At 36.0% G+C, this 27201-nt stretch overlaps 1 protein-coding gene across 1 annotated transcript in view; it reads right to left on the bottom strand.

Moving 5' to 3' along the window:
• Usp6nl (USP6 N-terminal like) overlaps positions 1-27201 on the bottom strand; it is a 118432-nt gene that overhangs the window by 14205 nt on the left and 77026 nt on the right. The window contains exons 7-14 of the mRNA XM_069990348.1: positions 23983-24090; positions 17408-17517; positions 15311-15359; positions 13195-13315; positions 9800-9894; positions 9125-9190; positions 8926-9025; positions 6160-6312 (exon numbers count right to left, since the gene is read on the bottom strand). Coding sequence (XP_069846449.1) covers positions 6160-6312; positions 8926-9025; positions 9125-9190; positions 9800-9894; positions 13195-13315; positions 15311-15359; positions 17408-17517; positions 23983-24090 — 802 coding nt within the window. The remainder of the gene's footprint in view (positions 1-6159; positions 6313-8925; positions 9026-9124; positions 9191-9799; positions 9895-13194; positions 13316-15310; positions 15360-17407; positions 17518-23982; positions 24091-27201) is intronic.

Here is a 27201-nt window from a genome sequence, read left to right on the forward strand (position 1 = left end):
ATGTCAGGAATGAAAGACACACAAAGCTTAACGGTTAACTGGACTGTAACTAAACAGGTTCTAGGAAGCAGAGGCAGTAAGCAGAAGGAGAAGAGTTAAGGTAAGTGAATGCTGACTATTTTATATGACAGAGAAATATGGAGAGCTCTACGAAGAGCTCTGGAGGTTGGCTAGGGAGGTAACTCACTCAGTTATAAGGGTTGTTTGCAGTGTCTGAGGGGCAGACAGGTGAAGATGGCCACTTAGTGTTCTGGCAAAACAGGCTGGAAGTTGAAGTTCTAAGGATCAAGATTTGGGAGACTGCCATGACTATAGAATATGAATTGCCTAGGAATCATGGGCAGAAAAAACAACTTTAAAAGATGAGCTAAAGGAACAAGTGAAGAAAAGAGAAGGAATTATTAGAGAGATAGAGATAGGAATAAGACTGAGACAACCAGGCATGAAATCACCCCAAACAGAATCCAGGAGAGCCCTGCTGTACACCAACAAAAAATGCTCTCTTCCTGTGGCACTCAGTGTCACTCCCAATATAAAAAGAAGGAAATGCAACCAGAAGCTAACAAAACTCACAATTTATAAACAAAATACCAAATTTCTTTAGGGGAAAATAAAAACACATATATCTAAGCCCAAAGCAACAAAATTTTCTTTCTTCCCTTCCCCTTCTCTTCCCTTCCCATCTTACTTTCTTGGTTGTGGGCCTGGGCACTGTCCCTGAGCTCTTTTCTCAAGGCTAACACTCTACCACTTTGAGTCACAACTCCACTTTCAGTTTTCTGGTAGTTAATTGGAGATAAAGAGTTTCATAGACTTTCCTACCCAGACTGGCTTTGACCTGTACTCCTTGTATGTAATCCTACCTACTCAGCCTCATGAGTAGTTAGAATTACAGGTATGACCCACCAGCACCTGGTCAAAATTCTTTCTTAAAAAAATTCCTTCAGCTTCATATTTTCTGATACTTAAAGGATAAACATTAAAATAGCTCTCAATTATTTTAAGAAAAATCTCTAGGGGCTATGTAAATAACACACTACAAAATGGGTCAAATTGGCAGTCACAGTTTATCAGTGTAGGGTTTCTAACCACATGACTTTCACTGCTTGACCCAAATGGCTTCACTGCCAAATGCCTTCATTTGAATAGAAGATAGGAAAAATCAGTGAAGACAAAAAATTAAGTATTCTCCAAGTAGAAACTGAATTTTAAAATAATCACAAAAACCTATTGTTGAGGGAGGAAAAGTTCTTTGTTACAGAAGAAAATCTACCAAAAAATGTAAGAAGAAATCAGTGAATTTTAAAACACTAGTTTGCAGGTCTAGAAAAATATGTGAATGCTATAACCCTTGCTACTTGAGAGGTAGAGACAGTCTGTGGCTATCCTGGTACTCCTCACAAAGGGCTGGATATGGTAGACATGACTGCAGTCCAGGTGGCTATGGCATTAAGGATTCCTATATCAAAAATTAACTAACACAAAAAGTGCAGTGCTCAAGGGATAATGTACTTGTCTAGCAAGTGTGAGGCCCTGAGTTCAAAACTTAGTACAAGAAAGAAAAGAGGAAGGAAGGGAAAGGTGGGAGAAGAAGGGAGAGGAGGAAGAGGAGAAGGAAGAGGAGGAGAAAAAGAAAGAAGAGGAAGAAAAAGAGGAAGAAGAAGGAGAAGAGGAAGAAGAAAAGGAGGAAGAGGAGGAAGAGAAGGAGGAAGGAGAATAAAGAGGGAGGAGGAGGAAGAAGAAAAGAGGGGAAGGAGAGTGGAGAAAGGAAAAAAAGAGGGAAGGGAAAAGGAGAGGAAAAATACTTTAAATAGTTCAGCATATATAGATAAAACAAGCTGTGTAGCAGTGGCTCACACCTGTAATTCTAACTATTCAGGGGACTAAGATCTGAGGATAAGATTCAAAGCCAGCCCAGGCAGGAAAGTTCATAAAATTCCTATCTCTAATAAACTCTCCAAAAAGCCAAAGGTGAAACATGGTTCAAGTGGTAGAGAACTAGCCTTGTGCAAAAGAAGTTCAGGGACAACACTCAGGTTCTGAGTTCAAGCCCTAGGATGGCACAAAAATAAGCAAACAAATTAACAATAGTTAAATCCAGAAATAGCTGGATACTTTCTTGATTTGAAAAAAGAGTAAGAAACATAAGTCTTGAAAAGATGGAGAAAAATACTATTATTTGCTGAACATAATACTTTAAAGTCTTAGAGAACCTAAGAAATCAATTAATTAGGTCTGTCATAAAAATGGTATAAATTTTTCAATTAAATATATATATACATTATTGTAAAGATACTGTAAAGAGGAGTTACCGTTACATAAGCATTCCTATGGAGCATTGTTACCCCTCCTTTGTTTTTCCTCTACCATTCCTTTTCTCTCCACCTCTCCAACTCCTCCTCCCCTCCTCCCCCCACAAAGTTGTAAAGTTTGTTTTCAACATAGTGTCTGTTACAATGGGTCATGCTATATCCTCAGAAAAATAGTATATTTTAAATGCTCTCCTACCAAGTTAAGAAAAAAAATGGAAGAAGAGATTAAATTTACAATAGCAATACAAAACACAAAAATTATCCACTAAGGAATTCTGGATCCCTAGCCTCCACTGTCTGGACTTTCCTCTACAGCCCCCTACCCGGCCACCTTGGTAACAACCTCAACAGGGAACTTCCCACATGTCTGTTGTTGGATCTGGAGCTCCTGGAAACCTGTAACACAGGTGAGGACTGATGGCCAACTGTGAATGAAACGCCTGGGCTGGAGTGGGTAGTGAGAAATATGCTACACTCACATAAAGAAAACAGACTCTACAGAAGGTTACTTAAGTAGTAAGTAAAAAGTAAAAGCCAGAGCTTGGAAGGTGGCTCAGTGGTAGAGCACTTGCCTTGCATGCATGAGGCCCTGGGTTCAATTCCTCAGCACTACATAAGCAAAAAGAAAAAAGCCAGAAGCGGCACTGTGGCTCAAGTGGTAGAGCGCTAGCCTTGAGCTGAAGAGCTGAGGGACAACGCCCAGGCCCAGAGTTCAGGCTCAACGACGGGACACAGACACAGACACACACACACACACACACACAGACACACACACACACACACAGACACACACACAGACACACACACAGACACAGACACACAGACACAGACACACAGACACAGACACACAGACACACACACACACACATACACACACACACACACACACACACACACACGCCATTCCTTAGGACCCATTTTAAAAACAGGATTCCTTACCCCTAAAATCATAATCCTTAAAATTCAATATGATCTCAAATACTAGTGGATTTTTTTGTAACTTGATGAGATAAAGTAATGAGGAATATTAGCCTTAATTATATTGAAAGTATAAAGAGATGAATGGAATAGAATAAAATACTATGATATACTAACTATATGACTAACTATACTATGATATAACAACTATTTGGAAAATAAGCAAAACAAACAAATAACCCTCAAGAATCCAAGTATATCCTACAAAATTAAGGAGAGCGAAGGAAAGGATAGGTAGGGGAGGGATGGTGAGAAAGCTGAAAGGGGTGACAATGATCAAGATATATTGTATTCACAAACTGCTTTGTTAAATGGCAACTCCTTTGTACAACTACTTAAAAATAATTACAATTTTTCTGTTTATTCTATAAACAAAGTGCAATTATAGATGAGCAAAGATTTAATCATATCTGTTTAAAAGTGATTTAAGCACTAAAACCCCCAACAAAAGTTAGAAATATGAGGGTTTTTTTTTTTAAAGCCCTTCACCTAGTATGTGAAAATTTTTTTACATTACGACATAAAAGTGCCAGGTACTGAGGGCTCACATCTATTATCCTAGCTATTCAAAAGGCTGAGACCTGAGGATTGTGGTTCAAAGCCAGCCTGGGCAGGAAAGTTCATGACACTCTTAACTCCAATGAACTACTTAGAAAAAGCCAGAAGTGTAGCTATGGCTCAAGTGGTAGATCACAAGCCTTGAGCAAAAGAAACTCAGGGTCAGCACCCAGGCCCAGAGTTCAAGCCCTAAACCTGGTAAACAAAAACAAAACAAAGAAACCAACAAGACATAAAAGTCAGTCATAAGGAAAAAGGCCTGTAAAGAAAGGATGTATAAGATATATAACACATAGTAAAAGGAGCAAACGTCTTTAGTTTGCCAAGCACTCAGAGACCAAATAGTCAACAGGCAAAAGATGAATAGGGAAGGTCACAGAAAATGAAATATATATGCCTAATAAATATAAAGAAACAATACCAGATTTAAAATTAAAGAAATGTAGATCAAAACAACAGTAGAATACTCTATCCAACCAGGAAAAAAATAACAAAAACCATGAATTTATATAGATCCCATCATACATTATTGGTGGGAGGACGGAATGATAAAATATGTAAGGAACCAAAAGAAGTAACATAGTTGTGTATATTTTTAAAGGATGGATTTGATATTAAAATACCTGTATGATGTTTATGATGTATGCAGCTCATAATTTAATGAGAAAACAAGAGCAGAGGCAAACAAATCCTGAAAATAAATGTTGTGGTAGTAGAAATACAGATGAAAAACAGACTGAAGTAGGCTTAGTATCCCCTGTTACAATTTCAAGGAGATTGCCACCAAGGAAATTCTGTGCATGCCCATAATGCCATCCAACTTCCACTAAAACATGTCACCTTCCCAAAGATCTAAAACTCACATTTACCTTGCTTTTGGGGCATTATTTCCTTTTTGGGAGACTTACCTTCACAAAGTTAAGGCAGGGAAACACTGAGCAGATCACATGACTTACAACTGATGAAAGCAGGACTAAAAGCTCCACATCACCCAGATGCAATGTGCTCACAGAAAGTTAAAACTTTTTGCTTTCAAATTTTCTATTCTTGTTAATAAAACCCCAAGTAAGGGGGGTTTACTGTATTGTTCTAGAAAATGCTGGGCTACCCTAACACACTCTACTGTACATTTTTAACTGCCAGGGTGATGAAAGTAGACACTACCCAGTGATTCTGGTATAATTTACCTATCTTCCCCTCTCCTTTTATCCCCTACCATACTCCTGGCCCCCATTTCACTAATGCTGTGACATGAGGACTAGAACGTTTTCTACAGTTATTTTTACGGGTTAAATGAGAGGCTGTGTGGCAAATAGTAAATTGAAAATTATTAGCTGCTAGTTAGATGATAGATAGTAAACAACATTCCATTCCATTACAGAGGTTTCAAGCTTTAATCTCATGTTTAAATAGTTTGATAATACATATATTTTTTTACGTGTGCCTTCTGTTTAACTCTGTTTAAATAAACATTCAGTAGCAAGTCTATAGTAATTGCTGCTCCAAATGCATTTCCTGCTACAGGAAAGAATTAGTAGAAAATGGACATCATTATGCTGAACAAGGGAGAGTTGACCTCACCTAGTAAAGGCGATGGTTTCACAAGGCCTATGCTCAAAACTCAATTACCACTGTGATGGGTTGTTTTCTAGTCTATCCTGATGACCCCAAATCACCAAGAATTGCTGATTAAAGCCACTCAATTAAATAAGTAACAGCAGAGCATCTTCATGAATATAATTCTGCTTTCTTCCTGTCTAGATACAAAGGTGACACTGAATCAGGAAATACCAAATCTAGTTAGGATAACTGGTAGTACTGTAGCTTGAACTTGGGACCTTGCACTTGCCACACAGGTATGCTTCCACTGAGCCATACCTCCAGGTCTATAAATGACTGTTTTTACTTTTCATCTCTCACTCATGAATTTCCACTTACCCAGTCTCTTATCACCTCATCTACTGCAACAAACATGGGAAAGAAAAAGGCAAAAACAAATTTCTCAGGATAACATATAAGCAATATCTATCAAAATAATTTCTGTCCAATAATATCTCCCAAATCTCTTAGATGTTTTTCTTACTGCATCTTCTACATTTTCCCTTTTAGCTCTCTCCTCCACTTCCTTTGGTCTTCTCTCATTAATTTTTCTCTTAGCTCTGTTAGTGTCTCATTTACAGTCACTTTGTTATCATTTGAGCGATCCGTATCTCCTATGTACTCCCCAAAAGTAAGATATACATCTTTCTTTTCAGTTTTTAAACCCATAGCTCCTAGTAGAAAACTAGTGAAATGTTAGGATATTTCTTACCAGGTTCTGGGAGATCTAATTTCGCCCTCTTCAGTTCTGCCATAGAAATCTGAAGTTGCTCGATTACAAAATCATCTTCGAAGAAAAAATCCTTTGCTAGAGTCTCCTGAAGAAATTCTACAAGTTCTTCCATAGATAATTTCATTAGATGTTCTAAGAAAGATGAGAGCAATATAAATGCTAAGTCAACAGTTACTTTAAGTTGAAAGATAACATACTCTTTTCAGGTGTAGCATATTTTACAAGGGGACATTTGAAAAAGACAAAATTACAACTTATATATGACATTGTATCACAAGCTCAGTAAGACAAAGATTTTTTGTATTTTGCTTATTAGTCTTCTAGTAATGGGCATTTAGGTTGTTTCTGATAATTTACTATTTAAAACTACAGAGGAACTTCCAGTATCATTGCCTGTAAATACTTCTAAGGAAATCATGAAGAAATTGGGTCCTTTGAGCCTAAGGTAACCAGAAACAGATTTTTGTTGTTTTTACTTTTTAAAGTGGCAAATGACAAACTGAATATACTTAGGATGCTCAATAATGTTTTGATATATGTATAATTATTGTGGAATGGGTATATCAGCTTAATTTACATATCTATCACTAAATACAATTTAACATCTTCTCCCTTGGCTTTTTTCATGTGTGCTATACATTATTATTAAATACAAAGACTGCTGTGCAAAAGATCTGCAGCAGTGATTCTTTTGTCTAAGTAAAACTGTACCACTTAAAAAACATTTCTCCATTTCCATTCCTTTATTTTCACTCAGTTTTTGTTGCTTTATATAGGTGTAAAGGAAAGTTATTTAAGTCTTAGAGGTTCATTCTCTAACCAAGAAAAATACACAGCAACAAGCAGGTTTTTTCACAGCTTTTTAATTTAATGATCTGTGGGCTTGTAATTATTGGAAAGTTTATTTATAAAGAGTAAGAAAAGCTGGGTGCCGGTGGCTCACGCCTATCATTCTAGCTACTCAGAAGGCTGAGATCTGAGGATCACGGTTCAAAGTCAGCCCAGGCAGGAAAGTCCATGAGACTCTTATCTCCGATAAACCAGTAGAAAACCAGAAGTGGCCCTTGAACTGAAGAGCGTGGGGACAACACCCAAGCCCAGAGTTCAAGCCCTATGACTGCCCCCCCACCAAAAAAAATGAGTAAGAAAATTTGCCAAATTGAATCACAGGTCATACAAATAAAATAATTTAGGAGAGAAAGAGCTGCAAAGAAATATTACAATGTATTTTTACTATTACACAACTTACTAGGGAACAGTAAAATATTATCTCTAAATAAAAATTATCCTTTGTTCTATACTTTCATCTATTTATTTTTTTATCTTATTTTTTTTTATTTTTTGGTCCAGTTGTGGGGCCTGAACTCTGGGCCTGGGCGCTGTCCCTCAGCTCTTCAGGTCACGGCTAGCACTCTACCACTTGAGCCACAGCACCACTTCCGGCTTTCTTTCTTTTTGCTTATGTGGTGCTAAGGAATCGAACCCAGGGTCTCAGGCATGCAAGGCAAGCGCTCTATCACTGAGCCACCTTCCCAGCCCACTTTCATCTATTTATAATCCAGAGAAAGGAAGGAAAGAACAGATGGAAAGGGAAGGAAAAGAAGAGGAGAAAGGATTTCAGCTGGTTGGATGACAAAGCCCTGAGATTGGGAAGATAATTTGACATCTACAGTTTCATTGCTGTAATTCAGTCTGTGTGCTGGGGAAAGAAGGCCTGAGTGGAAGGAAAATGAACCACAATGCCTCGGTATCCTTTTCTTCAAAAGAACAAACAATATAAAGAATTCCTGCTGAATATTCTCAACCCTATGTAAAATATGGTGAATCTGACCCTAAAAATCCATTCCTCTCTTACACCAAAATATCTACTGTGCTCCAAACAGTGCTAAGCATAGCAGAGAAATAAGTTGTAAACATGACCACATCTACCCAGTAGCCTTATAATTTACTTGGGATGCTGACCAGATCATTCAAAACTAATATTAAAAGAGTGGAATAGTTACGAATATATGTGGTACTAGATAAGGTCTAAAGCTTTTAACAGTTCATCATCTCTGTCTAGCTAGCTATAACAGAGATATGTAAGGCTGAGTTGAGACATTGAAGATGAATAGGGTACTTCATATTCAAGAAGGAAAACTTTTTGTTTCTTGATTCTTAAGTAAGGTATGATAAATCAAATTTACAGAGCCCTAAAAGTACCTTTTTAAAAACTAAAAAACATAGTAAACCTTGATTTATTTATGCAACTCTATATACTGCCTATGCTTGTTCAGAAGCCGTGACGCATTCAAGCAGAAAGACAGATCTATAAGCTCCCCTTCTACAACTGGTTTTCTAGAAGGAGGAAACAGTAGTAGAAATGTTTTCTCTAGCCCCCTTAACTAACAGGCCTGTTTTCCTTGCTTTTTCTGTTTTCCTATTACAAACCTAAGATTCAGACTGATGAAAAGAGAAGAGTCCCAGAGGAAACCAACACTTACAAACAATATTAGAGATACCACCAAACTGTATTCCATTCTGAAAGTGTGAAAATGAAGTAATATAGGAGAAAAGAAGCAAAGGCTTTTGCAATGACTCATCTAGTCATGAGAAAGAACAACTGAAGATGATTTCTCCATTGGTTTCCAAATTTCTTTAAACAACTCGTAATGGAAGACAATGAATTTGGAGTAGGGACTGAGATATCAGAGTTGAAACAGACTTCAGTTTTTATGAAGTTTTTGTAATTAAACCATTTCTTACTTCTGTGTAATTTTAAGATTGTGTAAGACATGGCAGTAAGGACTCGCTCTCCTTCAAAGATGTAGATATCCCATATTCTGAGGTTCAGTGTAAAAGGAGTCTGCAATGAAGAGCAAAACAAAACTCAAGTAAGGCCAAGCAGCTTTCCTTCACCTTGGATTTAGAATCTTATGACTGAGTTTTGCAAATAAATACTTACACGATCAAGGAAACACTGAAAAAACCATTTCATTGTGTAAAAACTTGTGTAGATTTCTTGAGAATCCTGAAAAAATAAAGACCTCACAATTTCTGCAACAAAATTATAGCAATGAAATATGATAACATAATACTCAAAGGTACAAAGGTTATGGGAGGTAGCTGCCAAAATTAAAAAACAGCCATCATCTCACTATAAATCTTTTTCATTTTTTCAATTCTTTTTCTCCCAAAATTTTACTTCTCAAATAACTCCAAGAATAGATTTTTCATGATAGGATTATACATTTAGACTTTCATTAATATATTTATAGTAAACTCTTTTGTTTCATTATTTTATAGTAAAGCATATATACCTTTCATAAGCAATGAGTTTGAGAAATGCTTTATATAAATTTTGCAAACCTCCAAAATAACTGAGAAATAACACATCTGTAAAGGCCTTACTTTTAATATTCATAGAGGTAATCTTGAATCTGAATTAGTACTCTGATAGACTATCAGTATTAAAATTTAAAAACCTAATGTCTTCAAACACTGGGAATTATAACTACATAGTAAAAGTTAAGTGGATGACATCATAAATTAATAATGCAATTGGGATCAAAGACTGAATTAAGTTATTATAGCTTTATTCTGGTGTCTATGGGTGTAAGTCAGTGTCACATCTACCTACCAAGTGTTGCTTAAGTTTGGACAGAAATTTATTCAGTATTTTTTCATGATGTTCTTGAAATCTCAAGAGTTTAGGAAAACCTTGGACAAAAAATCCTAGAATACAAACATAAAAACAATACTTCAAAAATAATACCAACAAAAGACCTCAATTTTAAAATGTCACATATTTTATTTGTAATTGTCAAAAATGAAAAGAAATACCACTAGTTACTAAAACATTTCCCTCCCCACTAAGGAAATAATTTTATGTAAATTTGGATAAAGCTTTAGTTAGTAGTATATTTAAACATTACCTAAAATTTGATAAAGTTATTAAAGATGATAGAATAATACCAAATTAAGAGGAAAACTAAAATGGCAAGAAAAAAAGGAAATCAATCCATTTATTGAAGTCATTTTTAAAATTATTATTATTATTATTTTTGTCAGTCATGAGGCTTGAACTCCCATCCTGGGCACTGTCCCTGAGCTTTTCAGCTCAAGGTGAGTGCTTGACCACTTGAGTCACAGTGCCATGTCCGGGTTTTCTGGTGGTTAACTGGAGATAAGAGTCTCACGGATTTGCCTGCCCAGGCTGGCTTTGAACCATGATCCTCAGATCTCAGCTTCCTGAGTAGCTAGGATTACAGGCGTGAGCCACAGGTGCGCCTCGCTGAGGTCATATTTTTTAAAACAAAGGTATTGAGCCATATCCAAAATGACTAAGTGTTTTAATATTGTTCTAATCTTGACTATCATTTTGTTTTAGTGTTAATATATTCCATACATGTGTTATTACCTTTCAAGCTCCCTCTAAAAATTTCACTATTACCATGCCTCTCACGTTTTTTTAAATCACTTTTTAATCTTTCTATACACTCTGTTTAACATCAACTAAAATATGCAGGCACTATATGATCAATATTATGTTAAAAATTATATTGTGTCCTAACTGCTTATACAATATAAACTGTAAGATTTTAGGAGCTCACTAATTACAAATGGTTAGTATTAGTTTGTGTACTGAACTCATTGAACTTTACATTGATTTTTATTCCTAAGTTTCCTTTCAGACATTGATGTAATCCATCTAAAAGGACATATACTCAATGGACTTTATTCTCCACATACTATTTTCCAGTCTAGTTTCTATGCAACACTGAAAGCTATTACCAGATGGTCTGTTTTTGGTTTTTGTTTATTTTTAAAGAATCCAGGAAAAATGTAAGTTATGCATACTTTTGTTGGCTATTCATGATGTACAAATCAGCTTATTTTAGAGGCTTATCTCTAGATATAATAACCTTATTTTGCTTTAACCTTGTTTCCCTGACTTATTTGAGCCAAGAGCCAATCCCCTGCCTCCTATAGAACATTTGTTTCTAACAACTGACTCTATGTTCCTTCAAGATGTCAGGGAACACATGACTGTGAAATACTATAATCCACCAGGCAGAACTTTAACTACTTCTCAGTTTTTGAAAGTATGTGTAAAAATTTCCAGATAAGAGATATTTTTCCTCACACAGCAGTATTTTCCAGTGAAATGTTTTTCCTTTAAAACAATCTATATCTCTTTATCAGTGCCACTTTTATGGTCAATTTGATAGAAATGAGAACTGGAAAAATTTTAAGGCTGACTTTTGAAAAAGTCAATGCACTTCAGTAATAACTAGCTCAAAAATACTAAGATACCTCACATTGCTTCACTGTTCACTGATATTCCAGGCTCATCTTTTCCAGTCCTAGCTCTGATTCCATAGATTCAGAATGGATATCACTTTCTGATGGGCAATTCAAAGATCAGAGACAACCTTTAGTTATAAAATCTCATAGGCAGACATAGAAATACAAGTCTCTTAAGAACAAATTCACCCAAAATAATGATTTATACTGCACTGCAAGTACAAATGTCAGCACAGTAGAATTAGTATTGCTTTATAGATTAAACTGGTGACAATAATTGCTGAATCTAAGCTAGGAAACAGCTTTAAAAGAAATGATTGTTTTCTAAAATTAGGCAGTCTTCCACATAATTATATATCATTGAAATTGTAACATTCAATTGTACTCCAAAAGAGATCAGCAATAATATCACACAGGAAGGCAAAATAAAGACTAATACAGACTTCAAGATGCTTTTGTAAATGATACTGCCTATTGGATGAAAACTCAGTATAATAATATGTCTCTCTTCTGGAGTCCATTTATGGAATGCAAAGTGCCAAGAAACTGTTATTATGCAGACAGTAATTGTTAAAATAACTAGAAAGAACACTAAGAGAGATAGTGACAAACAAGCAAACATACACACACAAAATTAGTCATCCTTTACACACAATATACTCACAAAAGCCACCTGGTTAGATCATCAGACTGAATATATAATAGACTATGGAAGATCTTAACTTTAATAATTATGAAAATAACATTGTATGTGGCAGATTCTCTACAACATAAAGCATAAAATTCTCAAAGTTAACGTCTTGAAATAAAACTAGCGTTAAAATGGTCTAACATAGATGGCACTAGGAAAACAATTTTGCATTATATGGACAAATGCCATTTTTAAGATGATCCATTCTTGGAGTAAAACTAGCGTTAAAATGGTCTTACATAGATGGCACTAGGTAAATAATTTTGCATTATACAGACAAATGCCACTTTTATTTCCAAAAGAAGTTACAATGGAAACTCTTTGAAATAAGGTTTAATGTATACCTTAGCAAACTAAAGAAAAAGGTATTAAAGAATAGTGTGTAAACTTAAAAAATTATGCCTATTTTAAAATGTCAAGTAATATTAATAGTAACTTAAATATTAACCTTAAATATTAAGTAACCCACAACATGTTATCAGACTTTGATTTAAAATGAAAACAAAACTTATGGCTGAAAGAACTAAAAGCCATAATTGAATTATAAAACTACTTTGTTAGTATGTACCACCTTACCTTTATACACTAAGTGCCATTTCTCAGTTAATATTCTTGGACAAGAAGTTATACCTAACAATCAGCCAAATATAACATTTCACTGAAATGATAAGTGCATGACTGTTTGAAAGGTTTTCTTTTTTTTGTTTTTAATCAAAAGCTAGCTTTTATTTCTTTTCCTAAATCCCTCTAAATCTAGGGATAACTTTCTTTTGTGACTGGGGAAAAATAAGAAAATAAATTTGAAATGTCAACAATACCCATTAGAGAAAAGACAAAAATCAATGAGAACAGCAAAGTTCAGAAAACTATAATAAAGAAAAATGAAGGAAGAAATTAGTAATAAGTATTAACCAAGTAAGCTCTGAGACATCATACTTATTGTATTTATTCTACCAAACATCTTTTGATTTTGTTTTCACTTGTCTTTGGCCTCCTCTCTTCTTTATGGTTTATGATAAGACGTGGGATTTTCTTACCATGCATGGCATGTTTAGGGCCTGAAAAGAGTTTGACCAGGGCCCAGAAGGCATCTTCCTCGTTCATATACATGAGTAGTAAAGCTGTGATCTGGCTCATCCCCTGACAGTACCCAACTTCCTAAAGAGCAAATAAGACAACAGATATTGGAGGGCTTAACGTCAAATTGCAGGTAAAAGCACATAGAGAAAGTTGATCTATGAAGCATCAGGAAATGACTACTTATATTTCTCATAGATAATTCTGGAGACAAATATTACAATCTTTATAGCCTTATGACACATATAATAAAACTATGCTCAAGAATGCATCCCCCACTAAGACTAAATCTTAATCTATTTTTGGGGGGGACTGACCCTCGGGCTTGAACTCAGAACTGAGGTGCTATCACTGAGGTTTTTTGCTCAAGGATAGTGCTCTACCACTGAGCCACAGCTCTCTTTCCAGCTTTTTGGTGGTTAACTGGAGCTAAAGTGTAACACTGGCTTTCCTACCCAAGCTGGTTCCAATTGCGATACTCAGATCTCAGCCTCCTGAGTAGCTAGGATTACAGGTGTGAACCACCGTCGCCCAGTTGAATCTACATTTTCAAAAAGTGTTTTCTAACTAGGAGAAAACAAGGGAGAGGTGACACTGGTCAAAAAGAAATATACTCATTACTTGACTTATGTAATTCTAACCCGTGTGTATAACACTTTTATAACAGAATTTAAATTAAAAAAAGGGCACACCAAACTGAAAAAAAGGTGTTTTGTTTGTTACCATTATACTTTCTTTAAAAAATTCTTGCATTTATTTCATTCCATGCATGATGATTTACAGTTCCTTCCTTATTCAGATGCTTACAAATTCTCTCCTCATACAATTCCATTTGCTATCTTGTTTCTTCTGTATTTCTGGACCCTTAAAAATATTTTTTAAAGCTGTCCATCTAGTTTATGCTCCCTCTTGGAAAACTCCCACCCTATTACAGTCCCTATTTATATCTGTCCTAAGAATTCATGTTTATGTCACAGGAACCACAGTTGATTGACCAGATGACATCTGATATCTGGGTGTACTGGTAAGTCAGACTAATTTAAGAAATCTGAAAAAGCCACAAAGATCATCATCACAGAGGGTTATATGCACTTGAAGAGTATGGTCACATGCAGTCTGTGTATGATCTGTTAGCATGTGTAACTAGCAACTCAGCAAAGAAAATTACTGGGGACAGAACAGTGGAATAAATAGTTTACAGAAATAATTGGAAATACTACATGACCTCAGAGCCTCAGAGCTCAAGAGAGAAGGCATAGCTATCCTTTTTAATGAATCTTGCCTGTTTTGTATCTGAAATTTCCAAAAAGCCCAGCTATTGCTTCATTTCTGTGAGAAATAATAAATGAATCCCTTTTTTAAACTTTCCCTAGTTTGAGTGAGTTTCTACTCTTGTTGTTACTCTGAAGGCTTTAGCTATGATAGAAGTTAGCCCAAGGTTCAAAGGTGTTTTCCTTAGAATCTAATCAACAAGTATGTACTTATTACCCACATTAAGTCTTTCTCTAAATTATCTTCTCTTCTCAGAATAGTAAATGCTTTAAGAATAGTATTCTTAAATGGGCCTATAGAGAATAGGAACTGAGAACCTCAAATATTCATAGTTACATTGGAAGAAATAAAAATCTGTACCTTCTGAAACAAAGAATAGTATGACTATTTTTCAAGCATTTAGGATAGTCTACTTCTGCTGGGCCTCACTAATAAATAGAATATGATACTAAAAGCCAATTCCTAGAAATGATAAAGTTAATAAGCAACAACTTACTGAACCATTCTGCCCATTCAGTCTTATGTTTAAAAGTAAATACCACAAAATGTAACAAAACAATCTTGAGGGAGAAGGAAAAACTGAGGTTCACTGGCATACTATGATCACTAAGTTTTTCTACTTTCAAATCAGCTCTGCTCTAAGATCTCAGGGTTAGTGCAGGAGCTGTGAAAAGATCCACAGAGCTCAAAGAGACTGTGGGGACCATCTGGTCCTGAGGTGAAGAAATGTATAGAAGGGCCTTGTAAGGTAGGGAGTGTCAAAAAGAAGCTTCAGTTGTTCCAAAGACCCCTCAAAGAACTTACCGTATTATAAATAGAATATGCAGCAAGAACATGGAATAAGGATTGTTGCCTAGAGAAATAAAAAATTACATTAATTATAAGCTTTAAAAAGGTGATAAAACCTTCTTAATAACCATCTAAGTATTTTTTAATTGACCGAAAACAAATCCAGATAAAATTATTACATTAATACATAAATTATCCCAAGCTCAAATTATAAAGTATTTGGGAACTATGTAACATTTGTTTTGATAAAAAGACCTTATACTAAAACCACGAAGGACCCCCAAATTTCTTAAGTGTATCACTCTCAATGAGCCAACTTATATGAAATCTCACTTCATACAACAGTGGAATGGCCTTTTGAAGTCTCAACTGAGCCTTCAATATAGCACCATCTACTGGTAGGCTGGGGGCAGTCAGATGGAGGATGTGAGCTATGCTCTTTTCCCATACCCAAAATTCAGGGATCCAAGACACCCAGGATGGAAATGAGAGTGGCTGTACTCATTATTCCTAATGATTCCCTAGTAAATTTTTTGCTTCCTGTCTCAGCAACGTTAGCCTCTGGTGATGCAGAGATCTTAGTTCCAAAGGTAAGAATGTACTTAGTAGGAGATATAACGTGATCTTTTTTTTTTTTTTAACTAGAAACTGAAAATGCTACCCAATCACTCTTTTCCAGGTTTGTTATGCTTCAATAGGCAAAGGGGGACTATGTTGGTTAGGGTGAATGATTCTGGTTACTATGGAGAAAATGGGTTACTACTACACAGTACACATAAGGCAGAGTAATTAAGGTCAATGGAAAACTGTAACAACCCAATTCAGGCAAGACTGTAAATATAGCCCAGAGTTTTCACTAATCAAGGTCTGGGTCATTCTACCAAATAAAAGACCTCAACCAGTTAACACTTTCTGAGGGGCAAAGGGCACCTGGAGAAGACAGTAGAAGATAGTTGTAAATATCAGCTATGGCCAAATGGCAAACTATAGAAAGGACTATAACTATTAAAAGTATTTCTTCCTTATTATGATATGTTCGTACATATATTAACAATTTCTTTTTTCTCTCATCACAGTACTTAGGGATGATATTAAAGCAGAAGTGTCACTATCATCCAAGGACTTGGAATCTACTTGTAGAAAAAGGATTAGCATGTTTTAATTTCTAAGCAGAACATCTGTATCATCTTAGCAGTATGACTTTCTTACTGTCTTGTTGGAAATTAAGGATGGATTGAAGAGATCTGTAGGAGTATCAAGTGGATAAAGGTAGACTGTGATGGTAGGCATTGTGTATCAATCTGGCTAGGCTACAATACCCCATTATTCAAACACTGGTCTAGTTGTTGTATGTTTTATAAATGTGATTAAAGTCTATAATATGTTGAATTTAAGAAGAAACTTTACCCTTATTCAATCTGGCTTCCCTGAAGAAAAGCTCACCTTGGGACAGAAGCTTTAACCCATACTAAGAGTTCTAGTTTATCTTTTCTGAGAGCCTGCTCCACAGATTTTGAACTTGCCAGGTGAAAAGCAGAAAAGCCACTGGTTTGTTTCATTGGCTGGATTATGAATAAGCCCATAAAACTGTACCTTCCATACCAAATTGTCATGTGATGACATGCCCAAATGTACTTCCAATATTTTTAGTTTCATTTATGCATGGGGTCAAGTTTATTTTTAAATTTACCCCGGTATTGCCAAATACTACTTTTCCAAACAATACAAACAATCTTTGAGACAATCTTCCTATGTATCTGAGGCTGATCTGGAACTCACTATACAGCCCATGCTAACCTTTGATCCCTGAGTATATATACTCCCAACTATATATAAGTTTTAGTAAGTGTTATTATAGTTTTAAGAATTCTAAATCATGATTCTTTGCCACTATTATGTAGCATCTCTGTCAGTCAAAAATTTTCAGTTCAATTAGATCTTAAGTTTCACGCGAAATGGACTGAAATGATTTGCAAGAGCTTAGATTACTAATACCTAAATCAAAATTATAGTCTTCAAAGGACATTCTATACACTCATACTTTTACTTAATAAAAACGCTGATAAGATTTACAAATGCTATATACATTTCATTATATTAAACTTTACTTACTTAACACCGTATCTGTCTCTAAACATAATATGGTCCCTAAATGTGCGGTTGACATCAAGGTCTATTTGTCTGATATCAGGTGAACAACCCCGTGCTCTGTGTTTTAATTTCTGAAGAAGAAAAAGAGAGGAAGAAAGCACATTTAATGAAAATCATTTGTTGAAAGTCTGTGATAAATAGCAAAATAATTCTTGTTAAAAACCTCTCTGCTTTATGAAAATCATTCCTATGGTTAATCAAAGGAATACAAAAAGGCACACACAGAAAACTTTCCCTGTCCTCTGTGCTCCATCCACTACTCTGTCCCTCTCTGGTTCCCTCAAGCTTTCCCTCCCATGGAGTTAAATTAGATTTCCATTAGAGTTTGTATTAAAGACTCAGAAGTTCTTCATGACTTGAGCCATGAAGTCTACTAGGATTTCTTTTTACCTTTTTTTTTTTTTTTTTTACCAGAACAACATTTTTGTTTCTCATGGAGTTAACCTGCTTCATTTTTCACATCCTTAAGGCTTATTCAATTATAAACTCACTATTTGCTACAGAAATCTCCAGCAATATTCCAATAGAATAGCCACCTACTTCTTGAAGTCTAACTTCAAAAGCAAAGCTGCCTACAGCCCAGCTCAGTTCTGGGAAGCCCCTTCACCATCTGCTGGGGCTTTCCTTGGCTTTGCCCCTAGTTTTGGCTGATTCTTGGGTCTCATATCTTCACTTTCTTGGTTTATACTCTTACTTTGCTTTGGAGAAATACATTCTCCAGTAGCTCTTGTGAAAGGATGCATGAAAGAACTGTGAAACCTTGAATGTGTGCGATAATTCATTCACTTCCTTCATCCATTCTAAGCATACATTTTTTGTTTCAAAGGAACAGGTTCAGTGTATTCTGGCCTCCAGGCTGCCATTGAATTCTTGACTCTTTATAAGCAATCTATTTTTTTTCTCTTTGGAAGCTGGTAGGAGCAGTGCTCCCTGTGCTCTGAAGTTTCCATTTTCTCTTTGATTTGCGATTTGCATCTATGTTTATCCCCAGAGGTAAGCCTTGGTGGATCCTTTCAATTTAAGAAACTCATGTATCTCCCAGCCCTGCAATATTGTCTTTAGTAATTTCTTTGTCAATTTCCTCATCCTACTCATTTTCTTTCTAGAACTGTGATTATTATCATGTGGCACCTCCTAGGCTATTACCTAATTTTCTTTATTATTTCTCTTCAAATGTATTTTCTGGGAAAGTTACACAACTGTTACCTTCAATTAAGGTTTTAATTTTGTTATTTTTTATACTCAAAGACGTTTTGTTCTTGAATATTTCTTTTACAGCTTTCTACATTTGTTTATGGTTGCAATGTCTATTTTTATTTCTCTGAAGACATTAACTAGAATTTCAAGTCTTAGTCTTGCTCTATAGACTGTTTCTGTTCTCACAAGTGCTTTCTTCCATTTGTCTTTCTTATCAGCCACTTTTCTCAAATGTATAGTGACTATGTTGTGTTCTTTTATTTAAAAGTGAGGTGCTAAGCACAGCTCTGTGGTAAGTGAGAGTTCACAACAGTGGTTTTCTTTGAGTGGTGGCTGGTCTAGCAACTGCAATGCAGTCTCTGCAACTCAAATCTTTGGGTGTACTTTCTTATGCTGGTCTTATTACCCAGGGAAGGCTCTTCTCAGTTCCTGTGAGGAGGGAAAGCACCTGGTTGCCACTGCTCTTGAGCAAAAAGGCCAATCTGTCCCAAGTCAGGGACATTCTCCATTCTTCATTACACTGTATTCACAATAGAAGCCCTCCTACTAGCTCTCTGCTTCATCCTCTAGTTCTAGGCCAGCATTAGGAGACAGAAGGGCCACAACTGCTTCTCAAAGACTTTCACACACCTGTGTCTGGCTTCATCTCTACTTCCAGAGGTACTTGAAGATGGCAATATGAACCTTCTGGAGATTTGAGAGCTCAACTGCATTATTCTCCTATTCCCCATTGCTAGCATAGAATTTAGTTTTCTCAGACTTGCTAAATACCTGTCTGTAGTCTGTTTTTCAAAAATTGGACATTTTCTTCTGCCATTTTCTTATCACTTGTGAGTTTGCATTTTTTTAAAACTATGCTGTCAATTAGTCCTATATCGGGGGGAAAAGGAGCTAAATGACCAGTATGTTTTACCAAAAAAAGAGATTAAAATTTATACTTATGTTTAACCATGTTTGTGTGTAGCTAAGTATCATTATGCACATGTTAATATCGATCTGTGTACTAGGTACTGGTAATGTAAATTTCTTCTAAAATCAATTCCAATAAAAACATACAAAAACAACTCTTAATTCCTGACAAATTAAAACAGGTTATGTCTAGTGTGTGTGTGTATATATATATATATATATATATATATATATATATATATATATATATGTATATGTCTGTGTGTGTGTGTGTGTGTGTGTGTGTGTGTTGTGTCTTATAAGTACGCATTTTTTTTTGTTTTGAAGTGAGAAATCAAAGGGCACCTTCTATGGTACAGAGAGTAGGCTAGAGGTATGGTTCTGTAGTAAAGAATCATATAGTCACAAAATATTGGACTGTATACATGATAGAAATTGGTGGACAAACAATAGCCAAGCTATGCAAACAGTCCAGATGCCCCACAATAGATAAGTGGATCAAAAAAATGTGGTACCTATACACAATGGAAGTTAACAGCCATTAGAAAAAATAATATTGTTATTTACAGAGAAATGAATGGACCTACAACAAGTCATTTAAGTGAGGTTAGCCAAATTAAAGGAACAAACGACAAATGTTTCCTCTCATTTGCAGAAGCTAGAACAAAAATACACTGGGACATGATAAATTATACAGGACTTCTAGGCATTCTCTCTTTCTCTCTCTCTCTCTCTCTCTCTCTCTCTCTCTCTCTCTCTCTCTCTCTCTCTCTCACACACACACACACACACACACACACACACAGAGTTAGAGGATACTCTTAGTAAAAGAACACAAAGGTGCAATGCCTATGTGCATCTGATCATATGAAATGCACTCCAATCAACAGAAACACGTTTTTTTTCTTTGTTGCAGTTTTGGTTATTGTCTTGTTAATTTGTCTTTGGGAGGGCAAGGAAGGCACCAAAATGGAGGGAGAAAGGGTGAACAAATACAGCAGTGTTACTAGATACTATGTTAAAATGAACTATACAACCTGTGGGTCGGGATGAGAGGAAAACAGTGGGAGAGATTGTAGGGTCCGGTAGGGTCCAGTAGCTCATGCCTGTAATAATCCTAACTATTCAGGAGGCTGAACTCTGAGGATCAAAGTTCAAAGCCAGCCCAGGCAGAAAAGTCCCTGTGAGACTCATATCACCAATTAACCACTCAAAAAGTGGAAGGAGAGCTGTGGCTCAAAGTGGTAGAGCACTTGCCTTGAGCAAAAGATCTCAGGGACAGCACCCAGGCCCCAGAGTTAAAGACCCACACCCTTGAAAACAAAAAAAAGAAAAAAACTCGGAGACAGCAAGGGAGTAGGTGATATTGTCCAAAAACAACTGTACTCTTTACCTAATTTATATAACTGTAACCCTCTGTATATCACCTTTATAATAACAATTTTTTACATTGGTACAGAAGGCAATATAAAAAAGTCAGCTTTAAGAATAATCTGTACATATGTGGTCCTTTACTATCTTTTTAAAAGATAATGAGCAAGTACAGGTCTGTTATTTTTCTACTGGCCTTCTGGAAGAAGATGAAATGTCAAAACACTGGAAGAAAACGTTTGATATGGTAAAAATTGCTTTAAAATAAAATTTAGTTGGGAGAATATGACCTAAACATATCTACAATGTTACCTTCTTTGGAGGATAAGTATATCCAGCGCATGTGCGCGCGCGCGCACGCACACACGCACGCACGCACACACACACACACACACACACACTTCATGAATGAAGCAAGCCCAGTTAAACAGGTAAAAAAATAATAGGTCAGAAATGCTACTTATGTCCTAAACTGTTGTCAAGTTAATGCGCAGGACACAGTAGATCAAGTATATTTCTTACCTCCTGAAGGAAAGAAGGTAAAGTTTCTACAGTTATTCCAGAGACTAAGTAGGTTAAGATCCATGAGTATCACATTATAAGAATAACCATTTTGTCTAAAAGAAGATCTAATGAACCCATAAACCTAAGTCAGAAATATAGTGGAAGGTGTTTCATGAAAAAAATTAGAGGACTATCTCTGCAGGTTTATCTGCTGAAGAGGAGTTTGTTATACACAATGGATTGACTCTGACCCTCTCTCTACCATTATTAAGATACACGGCTGGATCTAAGACAGATACAAATGAGCAACAATTACAAAAATAGCAAAAAGCAGTAGAAAATAACACTGGCTCAGGAGCTGGGACAGTTAGGATTTTAAATCCTATCTGTGCCCTTGCTAACCCTAAGTTTGTATAAAGCTTGTATAAAGCTCCTTAGCCTCACTAATCTCAGTTTTCTCATCTGCAATGACAATAGTAAAACTTACCTCTTGATATTATTGCAAAAAGTAAAGGAAGTACTTCATATTTAGATAATACTAGTATATAAAATACTCTCCCCTCAAAGAGGAACCCTATTGCACTACTGGTGGGAATATACACTAACACAACCACTTTGGAAAGCAGTATGGAGGTTCCTCAGAAAACTCTACATCATACCATTCCTAGGCATTTATCCTGAGCAACAGGAACCAGGATACAAGGACACATGCACCTCCATGTTCACTGCAGCACTGTTCACAATAGCCAAGATATGGAAACAACACAGATGCCCCACTACAAATGAATGGATCCAAAAATTGTGGTATCTATATACAATAGAATGTTATGCAGCCATTAGAAAGGACAAAATAATGGCACTAGCAGGGAAATGGATGGAACTAGAAAAAATCATTTTGAGTGAGTTAAGCCAAGAGCAAAGAGACAAACGGCACATGGTCTCCCTGATATGTGCATGTTAAATCTAAAACGTAAGGAGATATAAGAAAGTAAACAAGATTTGAGAAACAAAGGATCTCCACTCAGCTTGTCATATCATTATTAAATGACCCTATGCTGCTGACCACATATATGATATATATGTGCACATTGGAGGTAAACTAGGAAGAGGACACAGAAACAGAGGGAAACAGAGGAAAGCATACAACAGCGGGACCCATCAGCTGCACTGGACATAGGTCAAAACAAACTAAGCAACTCAAGGGCAGCAATGGAAGGGAAAGAATGAGAGGGTTAGAAGGAACAGCTAACAGTATGCAAAAGGAAAGAAATGTACATATAACTGGATGTGGAAGAAACAGCTGTATTGTCAAAGCTCATAGAATTCACAAACTTTATAGACCATGATAATGACAATTTGCTTCATGAAGGTTAGAATGTGTTTGTGACTTTAACTAAGTATCACTATCTCACAATATTATGAAATTTGTGAAATGTAATCACTTAATCACAATAAAAAATTTAAAAATAAAGTAGGGATGGTGATTTCTTAAAATATAATTATAGTGTTATTATTAAGGTATTGTACAGAGGTATTGCCATTGCATAAGTCAGGTAATAAGTACATGTTTTTTGGACAATGTTACCCCCAGAGTCACCCACTCCCATCCCTGTCCATAGGCTACAATAGTTCATTTCCACATAATGCATATTGAATAGCATGATTTCATTGTTCACCCTTCCCCTCTTTCCTTCTGCGTCCCCTTTTTGTCCACCTTTAAAAAAAACCCAAAAGCATAAACAAAAACACCACAACCAACAACAATAATCACAATAAAGGTATGGTAATCTTAAAATACAGTAATATAAAGCTTTAAGTCAAAAATAAACATAACCAATTTGAAGGGAGAGGATTAGAAAAGGTATCTGCAATGGACCTTGAAAACTCATCCTTCCTTTTCCATCTTATTAAAAACAACATCCCTCCGCCACCAGACACTGTAAAAATGATACTATAAACCTCTTTATTAGTAATATAATCATCATTCAAATATGCCCCAATATTGATGGTTCATTTTAAGACTTAGATTGATCTGTTTGAAAAGCATTTAATATTCACTGAGTTGGCAGACAACATTAACTATGATTTGAAATATAAGTAGACTCCACACTATATTTGATGTTGTTATAATTTGTGGAGGGGAAGGGAAAAAACAAATCGTTTAAATAGGGATATAGGTGGACCCATTGCAACAATGAGATGTACAAGTCGTTATGTCAAAAAATGAACTTTTCAACTTTGGTGTGGGGGTGGGTAGCAGGGAGGATTGGGTGGGGGGAGGATGGGAAGGGATGGGAAGGGGAAACAAAGGAGGAGGCTACAATGCTTGATAAGAAATGTACTCATTATCTTGCCCATGTAATTGTAACCCCTCTGTATTTTCACAATAATAAAAAAAATAAGTAGACTCCAGCACTAAAATAAATGTGCTTCATAAACTTAACCTAATAAAATGGTGATATCATTTCAAGTTATGATGTGAGTATCTTACATCACCTTGGAAGCTAACTGTTTTGCTTTTTTATTTCAAACTAACAGTTCGTTTAGCCACTCACACTATAAAGGTCTCTTGTTTCTTCTTTCATTTTGGGGATCTCAAGAAGGAGAGCCCAGACTTCACCTCGGAGCTGGAGAGGGATTCCTTTGTAAATTCTCCTATGAAACTGGTGAAAAGACAGAGAAATTGGATGTCACAAATGGATAACAACTTAGATGAGTTACTTTAGTTGGCTCAATTAGTATTTGTTAGTCTTATTTTCAAAGAATCCATGACAACTGATATTTTAATTATATTTATTTTAATTATATTTATTTTTAATATATTTAGACTGTCTCTTCTGACTCTAAAAGGGAGATACAGAAGGAGAAAAGAAAACACACCAATAATGCTCAGTATACTAATACATTAATTCTCTTATGGCAGTGTCCCTTTAAACGGAAAAGGCAGTTAATGGCTTGAAGAGTTGTGAACCTCTTTTATTTATATACTCCACTGTGATATATTTTCTTCCTTTATCCCTCAGACGCCTAGAAGGCACTCCAAATAGAAGAAAGGATGCCTTGTGCCAAAAGTGTCTTCATGCAGTGTAGCAAGTCCTCTTTTCCACCCTCTTCTCCTAGGGACCTCTGGAATAGAAAGATTCCACCTATCCAGTGGCAGACTTGTCTTTGGTTCCTCCATGTTGTCAGTCAGCCTGTCTGCCATTCTGTCTCTCTCTCTCATACAAATATACACATGTACACATGCTACTCTACTTCCATCCCTCCTCTCTCTCCTCAATTCTTGGTATTTCTTCAGAAAATCCTTGTCCTTTTCTTAAATGACACTGAATTTTTCCATCAAGAAAAAAATACCAGTTTCAAATGAAATTCAGCCTAAGTCAACAGTATCATCAATTCCCCAATCCACTTCTCAATTAAATTTTTCCTTAATTACTCAAAGTGGCATCGAAATCTATTGAGATCACTACAATGTGACCTCAATTTCTGTCTCTAACAAAAGTTCAAATAGATGACCCAATAAGGAAATGATTCACAGTGAACAGTGCTGGCATAAGTCCTTAAGAAGTAAATTATGAATCAGTACATAATGACCTTAATGATCAAAGTACAGGTTGAATACCCTTTACTTGAAAGGCTTGAGATTGAATGCTTACTATTTTTGCAGGCTTTGATTTTTTTTTTTTTTTTGCAGTTGTGGGGCTTGAACTCTGGGCCTGGGTGCTGTCCCTCAGCTCTTCAGCTCAAGGCTAGCATTCTACCACTTGAGCCACTAGTGCCACTTCTGGTTTTCTGAGTGGTTTATTGGAGATAAGAGTCTTAAGGACTTTCCTGCCCGGACTGGCTTTGAACCACAATCCTCAGATCATCCTAGCTACTCAGGAGGCTGATATCTGAGGATTATGGCTCAAAGTCAGCCAGGGCAGGGAAGTCCATGAGACTCTTACGCACAATTAACCACCAAAAAAGCTCAAAGTGGAGTTGTGGCCCAAGAGTAGAGTATCAATTTTGAGCAAAAAAGTGAAAGGGTCAGTGTCCAGACCTTGAGTTCAAGTACCATACCAGCACACACACAAAAAGCACTATGTAAGTGACTTATCTTCTACATTTCTTGAGTGAAGAAGGGGAAACATCTTGTATAAATACCATTTTGTGTTATTTATATGAAAAGTAAAAATTTAATAGTAAGAGAGAATACAATAGCTAATGAGTAGACTGATTTCTAAGGGTCTGACTTTATACTAGACTAATACTTTCCCATGAGTAAAACTGGAGCTCTGACATATTTCTTGTATTACTTAAAAAGACTTTAGGTATTATTTTATTGCTTTTGTTCAATTCTGCACTCCACAATTGTTTATAAATTACTGTCATCACTAAAATTAAATCTAGGTTTAGAAAAACAATCCATCAAATTGCCATGAATAAATTAAGAAAAGCAGAAATTTTTTAGGTTAAAAAAAGCAGTCTTTGTGCTATCACAGAGCTAAAAGGTTTAAATAGATCACATGTAGAAAGGCTGAAAAATAACTATCCATGGATTGCCATTATCATCACCCATAATAACAAGTTATGCTAACTTTGAATATTTTATTATGTGCAAGAAACTATTCTAAGCTATTTGTTTTTTTTTGTTTTTTTTTTTTTTTTCACTGTGTAGCCCAAGCTGGCCTCAAACTTGTGCTCCTGTTTCTGCTTCTTCCCTGAGTGCTGAGACTATAGGTATAAGCCACCATACTTGATTAGCATTGGACTCTTTAGATTCAGAAGACTTGAGTTTTAGTGCTGGCTTGAACACTCTAAGGACTTAGTTTTCTTCTTTAGGAAAATACTGTCTAAACCATAATGCTCTAGGGCCTGGCACAGGTGGCTCACATCTGTAATCCTGTAATCCTAGCTACTCAGGAGGCTAAAACCTTGAGAATCACAGTTCAAAGCCAGCCCATATAAACATGGAGGTAGGGTGATTGAACTCAGGGCCTGGGTACTATCTCTGGGTTCCTTTTGCTCAAGGCTAGCACTCTACCACTTCTTTGAGCTTTTTATTTTTATTTTTTTTGGTCGTGGGGCTTGAACTCTGGGGTTGGGCACTGTCCTTCAGCTCATCAGCTCAAGGCTAGCGCTCTACCGCTTGAACTACAGCACCACTTCCGGTTTTCCGTGGTTTATTGGAGATAAGAATTTCACGGACTTTGCTGCCCAGGCTGGCTTTGAACCGTGATCCTCAGATCTCAGCCTCCTGAGTTGCTAGGATTACAGCCATGAGCCACTGGTACCCAGAGGGCTTGTAAGCTATTTGTTGATATTTATTTCATTTAATTAGATCAACAATCCCTTCATAGTTTAATTATACCAACAACTCAATCTCACAGATACGGAAAGTAAGTCATAAAGAAGTTAAGTAATTTGCCCAAAGGCAAACCCTAGATGTTACCAATTAGTAAAAGATGACTGATTTTATAGCTTATAAAACACAAAGATGACTCCTTCCATGACCATATCAGACTGTTTTGCCTAACTGAGCTTAACAAAACACATGACATGGTAAAAGAAAAATATTAAGAAAATCCAACAGCAGAAAATATTTAAATAATAATAATTATAATTCTGCCTAAACTTAGAAAACAATAAAACTGCCTCTGCAATTTGAGCTGTAGGAAGTAATACAGGCAGTAATGTATAGAAAATCCTGGAATAAGAATTAAATTATAATATTCTAAAGTAAGATTTTTAGGGCCTGGTGTGGTGGCTCACTTCTATAAATTCAACTACTT

This window comes from Dipodomys merriami, unplaced genomic scaffold (assembly GCF_024711535.1).
Source record: "Dipodomys merriami isolate MVZ:Mamm:240054 unplaced genomic scaffold, mDipMer1.0.p SCAF_4, whole genome shotgun sequence".
Classification (NCBI taxonomy): domain Eukaryota; kingdom Metazoa; phylum Chordata; class Mammalia; order Rodentia; family Heteromyidae; genus Dipodomys; species Dipodomys merriami.